Here is a 10647-nt window from a genome sequence, read left to right as displayed (position 1 = left end):
GATATAAAATTACCTTTGTAGAAAGCTTTTTATCTCCTTAATGTGAAACTTTTCCATACAAATTTAAATTTAATCAAATTTTAATATAGATACGGAGAGATCAAAAAGACTAATGCAAAATCAAAAAGTTCCAAAAAGATTAAAGCGTAGCCCTCCACTTAATATTGTCTGATGAAATTCATTGTTTATCATTCAAAATTGGATTACCTTTTGAATTCAACTGAACAACTAGTGGCCCACAAAAGTCAGAACCCCACATGCCCCTTTAACCTCATCTTCATTCATACATACACAATCCCAATCTAAAGATTCTCTTGTCTATGATTTTGTACGGCGCATTTCAAGGCTATATTCGTAAAAAAACACATCCCGTGCGCGGCGATTTAACCAAACAACCTAAGTTTTCTACAAGTTGTTACCCGCTGAATTCCAATAATACCCCTACTGTCACTTTCCCATTATCCTTTTTTGACTTCCTCTTCTTCTCTACCTAATACCATTTAACCTCTCCATCTTTATCACTCTTTCACCATCTCTTATCTTCTCTTTCCTTTTTCAAAGCTTACATCTTTTTGCATTTGGGTTGCTAGATTCAAGCGAAAATGAGCCGTTTCAGGAGATTTGACCTTATCGACTACTCTCCTTCTCCTTCATTTTTCACCCCCAAAACCCTGCTTCTAAACCCATATTTACCTTCATTCCACAATGAGGATGAGCTTGACTGCACTCTCGATCTCATCTGCCCTAAGCCTTACGTACCCACTACCTTCCTCGATCTCGACGACTTCGATACCATCACCGATCTGATCCAAATCGAAAGAACCCCTTTTTACAGCACTACTCGCCGTGTCCAGCACCGGTTAGGACTCGGTACTGAGTTGCAATGTCTGTCTGACCGAGTCACCGCGCTCGAGCGGATGTTGAGGGCTAAGGAGGAGCAGAAGAAGAAGAATAAAATTGGGGAGCGGAAGTACACGTGGACGGCTGAGATCAAGAGCCCTGAGAAGGATGGGGGTGATCGGAAATATAAGTGGATTGCTGAGGTGAAAGATGGTAAGAAGAAAGGGGCTTTGGATAAAAGCTACAAATTTAGTGCTGAGATCAAAGGAAAAGGTGACGATTCACGTAGTTACAGTTTCAAAGCATCAAATGTCAGCGATACCGATAGCGATAGCGATGGAAGTGAGAAAAAAGAGAAGAAAGATAAGAAGAAGAAATGTGAAAGCCGTAAATCTGTGGGTTGTACACGCTTGGTTGAGATTGAAGAGCCAACCCATCATGGAGCACTCGTCTTAAGACAGGTTCCATTTACAGATTTTCGTAATCAATATTACAATCTTATTTAGAAATGATAAATCTTTAAATTTTGTACGATGGGATTTGTGTTTTTTTGTTTGTAATGTGTAGGTATTTGCGAAGAGGGTGGAGAAGAGAAGGGGGAAGAGGAAGGAGCTGTCACCACAAGATGCAGCTTTAGCTATTCAAATGAGCTTCAGGGCTTACTTGATTAAGAGGTCTCAGGCACTGCGTGCTCTGAGGGAACTGGCCATTGCCAAGACTAAATTGAAGGAGCTAAGGGCTCTCTTCAACAACTTCACTTACCGAAGACGTGTTGCTCGTGATGCAGAGGAGCGCCAGAGGTTCTCTGAGAAGATTATTGTGTTGCTGCTCACTGTTGATGCCATTGAGGTAAACATAGTAGTAACCATTCCTGCTTTTTCCTTTTATTGGTCTTATAATATAGCGATGTTGCTAGCTGTTTGAATCAATTAGCTTATTGTGTTTAGTTATCTAAAGTATAACTTTTTTTTCTTTTCCAAACGATATGATTGTGTTCGACTAGATATAAAGTTTTAGATGCTAATTTCACTTAGTATATTAGTATATAAGAGGTAGTTGAAGAAAATATTAAATTAATACTAAAAAACACACCAAAATCTATGATTTGATTAGTTAAATGGATTTGGATATTTGTGAGTTGTGAATATTGGCCAAAATAGTATTGTCAAAGACTTCGAGTTGTCCCAAAATAAAATATGAAGGCTTATAAATTTGAATGGATAGAGTACTAGAAATTTACTACTTGGAAATGCTACTTTCGTAGGTAAAGTATCATTTATGAGTTCTTGGACCTATAGTTCTCGGATGTTTGTAGTTGTTGCGATCTGATTCTGGGATTAGCCTTTCAGACCCCTCATTTTAGTTGTTCTTCTCTATTTTTTGTTCTTATTTCTTTCATTCTCGGTTGGGTTTGGGGGGTGTTAGGTGGTCTATAATTGAAGTAGTTCATCAAATAGGAGGGGCATTAATCCGAAGTCTGGATCTGAACTATGAAAAATTATACCCACAACCTTTTGGGACAAATACATTTTGAGACCTTGGTGCTTCTATTTTGCTGGCAACATAGAATGTACATTCTTCGCATTGTCTAACTAAACAGGCACATAAGAATGCAGTTTATTATTACTATGCTGCTTGCTGCCTTTCTTGGAATTGATGTGGGGAAACACATGTCCTCTGTCTCCAGCTTGCTTTACAGCAGCTTAATCACTTTTGTTAATACTTCTGGTAAAAACTTTTTCGGTCTGTATTTTGATAGATTTGCATGAAACATTGCATACTGCACATCAAATGTGTGCATATATTATCTTTACTTGCAATGTGTTATGCAAATCCTTAGCAGTCTCGACCCTTTTATGTGTTTTCCTTTGGTTCCAGAAATGCATTTATTCTTTACTTTCCTTCTGTATTAGGGTGTGGATATGATGGTCCGATCTGCAAAGAAATCTATAGTGGACGAGTTAGAAGCAATGCTTGATGTTATCGACCCCCAACCTGGTGGGAGGCCTTTATCTGTTGCAAGGAGGAGAACATTTGATATGCCAGATGGTGCCATTCAGAAGGAACTTGCAGCTGGTGTGGCTCAAGTTGTTCGAATGCTTGACGAGTCCAATGGTGCTGAAACCTTTGAAGGATGCTTATGAGTCTTATATGAGTCTATGATATGTTGTGAGATTCCACTGGTCTTTGGGGTTTGCTAGTGTTGTATGTTCTAATTAGGACCGGCTGTGGTATGAAGCTACTTCTGCCGTTGTTAACTTTACTTTTTATTCTGGATAATGGAGATCAGAGCTAGTATGTTATCTTATTTCACCTTTTGGTATGAAGTTTCCACTTGGCTTAACTAAACCCACTTGTAGGGATATCGTTTGATGCATAGGTGATCATGTCAAGTGTAATGCTTGATGTTTCCTTTGTAAATCACATGCATTTTACTATCATGTTCAGTAGATCTCGTGCTCCGACATTGTGCACTAGCATCTCTGTGTTATTAATAATGTGGAAAACATGAATCGTGATTCCAATTTGACGTTAGATTTGTTGAAGTCTCGTTGGGAATGCTAATGTTGTGTAGTTGCGTTCAACTTAGCTAAGTTGTAAGACCAGGTTGCAAAAATTGGTTAGATATCATGGGTAAAAGCTTTTAGACAGGCAATTCCCTACCTCAACCTGGTTAGCCATGCACGTACAATAGATATAGTTGGTTAGAAGTGAAAATACATTATTCGTGAGTTGGTGGTGCATGGGCAAAAAACACAAAAAGGATATAAATCACCTTATTTTCCACTGTAATTTTGGTCTTTGTTTCTTCAGTAAATGGGGAATGGTAATGTTCTGATGCAGATGTAGAAACTCTACAGAATGTTCTGATGCACGTACACTGTAATGTAGCTAAGACTGGATTTGTTAACTAGTGTGCTATAATGCTGTTTATACTCTCCCAAGGCAGGTGCGCTACACAGACCAGCAATTGTCTTTCAGATCCTGGGCAGGTCCAGTGATCAATACATAGACGACTTTTGTTCTTTTTGGGCAATCATCTCCCTCATAAGCTAATTTTTGGGGTTGAGTTAGATAAGAATCTATTTCATTACAATAAATATCAATACCTACAATTTAGTGGTTTGGCCAGCTAAGTTCGGAAAAAATGTGTATTTCCTTTTTAATTGGGAAGCTAATATGCTCAGTTGATTCTTGAAGCAGTAGTTGTGGATCGACAGCTGAATGCTTACCTTATTATTATGAAATGAGTAGCAGCTAAATGTATGTATTTATATGCACACAAAATAATATGAAGCCTGGCTATCTCCAGCCCAGTGCTAGTCAATTGATCTGTTGTTAGTCTAAGCCTGCAGGTTGCAAATGGATTGGGCTTCGAGCTTAAACCCAACTTAGGATATGTTCGGCCTGCCTACAAAAAAAATTGAAAATTTTGTGTTTGACCAAATCATTTGAGAAACGCTTTCATTAGTACCAGGAAAAAAAAAGTAGTTTGTTTGCCACATAAGTCATAACCACCAAATAATTGCAGACATTTCATGTGCCTTTTTTGGTTGCATAATTTTCTTGTTCTAGACGGAATACAGAATCAGTAGAGTATATGTCTATTAATTAAGAGAAAAAATTAATAATTCAAGAGTTAGGCGCCGACTATAACGTGTTGTATAAGTTTACTATTACATACACAATAAGTTCATAATAATATTTTAGTTCCAAGAGATTTCCTCAATCTTTCCAATTTGACTTGTATCAAAACTACCTCTTTCTCACTCTTTTTATAATTTATAATATTTCATTTGATTCCCAAATAATAATTTTCTAACTTGTCGCAAAAAAACATGGAATAGTATAATACTAGTTTCAGAGTCTCATTTTGACGAAACTAGATATAGGAAAACACGACTTCGAAGAATGCTGGGTATTTAACTTAAGACAATTGGCAAATGATTCAAAATGACAGAAGTGTAAATATGAGAAAAAGAAATAATTTATTCCAACTAATAACACGTTTCTTGGCACCAAGTTTATATGTGGGGTCGGAATGTTTAGTTTATGAATTTTAAATATATATTTTTATAATTTGTACATATTTCATATAAATTATGAATTTTGTCAAAATATGTTAGCTTGAACTCAAGGTCAAGGTCTCAACTTCCGCCAGCCCATCAAATTAACAAACCCTAAGCAGCAGACACGTTTGGGAAGTGAAGTTTACCAATACATCACTTTAATGTTGTCTAGAATTATTTTTTCTAATCTATTATTATGCCTATGTATTGTTTTCTAATAATGTATATATGTATATCTATCTTGAGAACTGACAAAAATTAGGATATAATTAACAGTGCACCAATGAAAAGCATAGGAGTGTCATTGTGCTACTGATACAAGCTAGAAGATTCATCCACGAGACCTGAGTTTGAATCCAGCTAGTACAGTATGTTACTACTAATTTATAGGTTAGCACAATGTCTTCTGAAATAGAAATTTCTAATTTGTATATACGTTGCCTTCCTTATTTCAAGTGAAATTGTATGATACGAAATGATACGTGTATGTTTATATGTGCTGTCTTATTTTTGTCCACTAGTTTGCATACGACGGTGTGTATTTCTTGGAATGTATGCGTCCACCTATGTAAATGGGACCAGGTCCTCAACACACTCAAAATAAACAGTAAAGAACAAATGCTGGAAGTAAAGAATGACAATCAACTTTACGTGGAAACCTCCTTGCTCAAGGGAGTAAAACCACGACTTGGCCTACCAAGACTTTTCAAATTGCTTTCACTAATCTTCTCAAGCAAAAGTAAAAGCCAGTTTACAAATTGAGTCCACTTGTTTCGATGGGACCAGGTCCTCAGCACAGTTACAATAACAGAAAATAAACAAAGTGCTGAAAGTAAAGATTGCACAACAACTTTACGTGGAAACCTCCTTGCTCAAGGGAGTAAAACCACGACTTGGCCTACCAAGACTTTTCAAATTGCTTTCACTAATCTTCTCAAGCAAAAGTAAAAGCCAGTTTACAAATTGAGATTAGCCTACTAATCTCAACTCCAAGCAATACATCCTATTACTTAGCTGAGCCAGAGCAGATACAACACTACCCACTATACTAATTCTAACCGATTAGTATAGACTTTAGAATAAGAAACTATGTTACCCTTAACCTAGTTCTTACAATGATTAACACAAGTTTGAAACGTTTCTTTCACAAGTGAAACGAATCTTAAATATAAGCACTATTACAAGCAGACAAATGCAGCTGGTACTGAAAGCAAATAGAAGCACTTCCATCAGGTCGCTTGCTGTTTTGAAGCTTGAAAGTATTTCTCTTTGAATGGATGAATGAATGATGTTGTTTGTTGTTTGATATATACCATGAGGAATCATTATCCAACGTACAAACAACCTCGTCGCTTCTGATTGGTGAAGTACTCTGCAGCTTCACCAACTTTCTGACGCGGAAAACTTTACAGTTGTTCAGCACTTTGACACTGGACGAGTATTCATACTCTGCAGAGGACCAAGTCCCTGCACTTGTGAGGAGATCATCAAAACATCTAGGAACATAAGTCTTTATCAATTTTCCCCTTTTTGATGATGACAAACACTCTTCATTAACTCCCCATGAGTGAACAATCATTCATTCAATTTCAATCACTGGTGTTCCTCGTTAACCGATTCCCCCTTAATCAGTTGTTCCCCTTAACAAGATGCAAACAAAAGTTTCCCCTTTGGACATCATTGAAAAGGTAGAGCAGTAAACGTATTCAAGTTAAAATGCGATGCATGCAAGAATTCAGGACCATGGGCCACACAGAACATGCGTATGACAACAGGAAGAGATAATCAAACCACACATGAACAAGGCAGAGACATAAGTAGCGTTAGATCACAAATACTGACCATTGTAGTCAGTCAAAACAATACTAAGCCACAAGAGTTTAGGATAATAAGAAGTAACAAAAAACAACTAGAGAGACGAGACACATTTAGGACGGAGGATGGGAGGAATTAAAAGTGTGCATCAACATCATCATGCGCTTGTTTGTACTTTCATGGGCCTGTATCAGTTGCCTGTTTAGGGACTTAATTTCCTCATTGAGAGAGGCATTTGTCTCCAGCAGCACTATGTTTTCATCCCTCAACTCTTTGAGCACCTGCTCATGACCCTCACTGGTACCAGGTCCCCTGGAAACAGCCTTCTGCAATTCAGACTTGAGCCTTGTGATTTCAACTTCCTTGTCGCTCAGAATCGTGGTGAGATCAGTCACCTCCATCTTAAGAGTAGCATGCTGCTCTAGTACATCCGCCACTTGAGATCTGCCCCTAGCATGTCCCTCAATGCACTCACATTCTAGTAGAGTAGACATAGTAAACATCTGTTTGGTGGTACCAGGTACCCTTTTTCCCACTGGAACTTCAAAATGATTAAAGACAAAGTTTAGCAAATACCCATAAGGAATGCCGTGTTTGGCATTTTTCCATGTCATTACTCTATGCATATGTTCTAGCATAATAGCAGGGAGGTTGATTTCCTCAAGCTCATCAAGTTTTTCCATGAGGAAAAGATCGGCAGCAGAAGCCACTGTTCTCTTTTCAGTCCTGGGCACCATTACTTTGTTAATGAATTCAAACATCAACTGATACTCCCCTTTAAGAAACTTCTTAGGGAGCCCTGCACGCTTGTCATCTCCTCGTTTAGTAGCAAGCTTCGAGAAATCACCAGTTGGTTTACAACCCTCAATAGTTCGAATTCCTACCACAGGCACTTCAAGAATGATTCATAGAGTCTCTTTATCTAGATGAATCTCCACATTCTTGACAATGGTTTTGATTCCACCTCCAGTAGTTCCATCTTGTAGAAGAATTCACGCACTTCAGGTTCGTGCAAGTATAGAACTGGTGATTCAGAAAGATGATTCCATCCTTGAATGATGACAGCGTCAACCAGATTGGCCATCCCAAATTTTGTTAGAATATCAGGATCAAAGACTCTACCATTCAATACTCTTTGTTGCTCCATTTTCTCTATCCGCTCCTTTCTGGTCAATTCCTTTTCTTCGATTTGGTCTCTAACCCTGGGACCAGGTCCTTTTACGAGTTGTTCTTTATTTTTCTTTGTAATCTTCACCCTCTTTGCAGGTGATTTCTTTCCCTCTTTTTGATTCCCCTTAGATTTAACCTTTTCTTCCTCAGCATCTCTTCTCATTTTTGCCACATACTTGGCAGCATCCTCAGATTCAGTTTCACTGTTCTCAATGGACAGGGGAGTAGAGGCAGGTTGTTCATGTTCAACCCCTTCTCTCCTCCTCTTCCTATTTCTCTCAGTTTGGGCTTTGCTTGCCGCAATCGCATTCCCCATAACCTTTTGTGTTTCACTTCTTGTAACGTACTTTCTGTTGTTTCCTTTAGGATGAGTCAGTACCAACTTTCCCTTCCCTTTACTCTGTCACTCATTTTCTTATTTAGCAGATTCATTAACAATGCCAATACTAGGGGTGCCTTCAACTGTTTCCAACTCAGGGACATATTCTTGAGATTTGTTTCCTCCTCGCATTCCCCTTGAGTTCCATTTCAATAGAATCTCCTCTTCTTCTTCCTTATCGCTCCCAACATCGAAGGATTTTGGTGTTTGGTCAAAGATAGGTTCACTTCTGTAAGGGACCTGATCCGGTGACCTCAGTTCTTGGTCCAACAATGTGGGTTGAGTATCTCCTCTTAGTGAGGCTAGACTTTGAACATACACTAGTTCTGCCCCTGCTGTTAGTATACAAGAGTTCAGACCCTTTTTCGCTGGCAGACCTCCTTCAAACAGCCTTTCAGATATGGTAGACGACACAGCCAGAGACTCAACCTCTGTTTCTTCAGAAAGAAGTTCAGCACTAGGTTTTGCTACAGATTGAGCCTCTGAATTCTGAGATTTGTCACCAGAAAACACTAGGGTGGGAGAACAAACCAAGACTTCGTCAGACGAAGGAACAAGAGAGGCTGTGATTTCAGTTTGAGGAGAGAAAGACTCATCCATTTCACCAGCCCCACAGACTGGGGTAGAGGGAGAATCCTCAAGAATAGGAATGGAGAAGTCAAATGAACTAGGGTTTTCAACTTCTTGGGAGAGTGGAGCCTTTGAAGATGACTCAGAGTTAGGCATCTTGAAGAGAAGAGAGAGACAGAATATGGAGAGAAAATTTGAGATTTTAGAAGACGGTTTAGGATTGACAACCTTTGATTTTGAATTTTGAGAGAAATTTGGAGAGAATTAGGATTTAAAGTTGGAAGGGATCAGGTCCCAAAAGTGGCGACCTTTGGTTTTAAAATGACGGGACATTTGAAACTAACGTGATGAATGGGAGAGTGACACGTGGCAATGATGTTAACGTTTAGACAGTGTAGTATTAATGCTACTAACCTCATGAGGACCAGTTCCTTCTTTCAGTTTGTAACTCTTCCTGTGTGATTTAACCTTCCCTTTAGCTAGACAAACCATGAGTGTATACCTGCATTAAGGTACCAGAATTGAATTCTTTTATGACACATATTAAAACAAATATAGATACCTGCCCTCCTTAACATAATCAACATGGAGGATTTTTGTGCAAACTTGTCAAGGAATTAGATGATCTTGTGCATCCCCAGCCTCATCCTATTTTTGATGAAGCATTCTTTACTCAAAGGCTTGGTAAAGATGTCAGCCAATTGATCTTCAGTCTTGCAGAATTTCATCACCACATGTTGCTTTTCAACATTGTCTTTTAGAAAGTGATGCCTCACATCTATGTGCTTTGTCCTCTTGTGCTGGACATAATTTTTAGCCATGTTCATGGCACTGGTGTTATCACCAATGAGAGGGATAGTGTCTGTGAGTACATCAAAGTCTTCCAACTGCTGCTTGATCCATAATAGTTGTGCACAACATGATGCAACAGCCACATACTCTACCTCTATAGTAGACAATGCCACGGAATTCTGCTTCTTTGTTCCCCATGAAATCAAGATTGATCCCAAGAAGTATGTCATGCCTGATGTGCTTTTGAGATCAACCAGAAAACTTGCATAATCAGCATCAACATAACCTATAAGATCAAAAGAGTCACCAGTAGGATAGAAGAGGACCAGGTCCTTAGTTCCCTTCAGGTATCTCAGGATGCGTTTGGTTGCCTTCAAGTGAGACTCATTTGGTGCTGCTTGAAATCTTGCACACATCCCTACATTGAACACTATGTCTGGCCTACTTGCAGTGAGGTACATGAGTGACCCAATAATTCCCATATACATGGTCTAATTGACCTCCACTCCATTTTCATCTCTATCAAGCTTCACACTTGTGCTCATAGGAGTGTCCAACACCTTGCCTCAAGAAGGTTAAATTTCTTTAGCAGCTCCTTGATATACTTCTCATGGCATATTGAAGTCCCTTGAGAGGTTTGTTTAATCTGCAAGCCTAGGAATAAAGTGAGTTCACCCATCATGCTCATTTCGAACTCACTACTCATCAAGACAACAAACTCTTTGCACAGTGGGTCTGAAGTAGCTCCAAATACGATATCATCAACGTACACCTGCACAATCAATAATTCCTTACCTCTAAATTTCAGGAACAATGTGTTATCAATTTTACCTCTCTTGAACCCATTGGCTAGTAGGAATTTTGATAGGCGTTCATACCAAGCACTGGGAGCTTGCTTTATCCCATACAAAGATTTGTCATGTTTCAACACATGATTGAGCAGATCTGCATCTTCAAAGCCTGGGGTTGTTTGGCATATACTTCCTCCTTCAGATTTCCATTCAAGAAAGC

General features: G+C 38.8%; 1 protein-coding gene across 1 annotated transcript; it reads left to right on the top strand.

Moving 5' to 3' along the window:
• Positions 1-500: 500 nt before the first annotated feature.
• On the top strand, positions 501-3292 carry LOC102603495 (BAG family molecular chaperone regulator 7). The gene is made up of 3 exons (XM_006366109.2): positions 501-1301; positions 1408-1689; positions 2754-3292. The coding sequence occupies exons 1-3, from the start codon at positions 603-605 to the stop codon at positions 2982-2984; spliced, it is 1212 nt and encodes a 403-aa protein (XP_006366171.1). The 5' UTR covers positions 501-602; the 3' UTR covers positions 2985-3292.
• The last annotated feature ends 7355 nt before the right edge of the window (positions 3293-10647 follow it).

This window comes from Solanum tuberosum, unplaced genomic scaffold (assembly GCF_000226075.1).
Source record: "Solanum tuberosum cultivar DM 1-3 516 R44 unplaced genomic scaffold, SolTub_3.0 scf00605, whole genome shotgun sequence".
NCBI classification, from domain to species: Eukaryota; Viridiplantae; Streptophyta; class Magnoliopsida; order Solanales; family Solanaceae; genus Solanum; species Solanum tuberosum.
The sequence above is the reverse complement of the archived record's forward strand: the minus strand, read 5'-3'. Positions and strand labels throughout refer to the sequence as shown.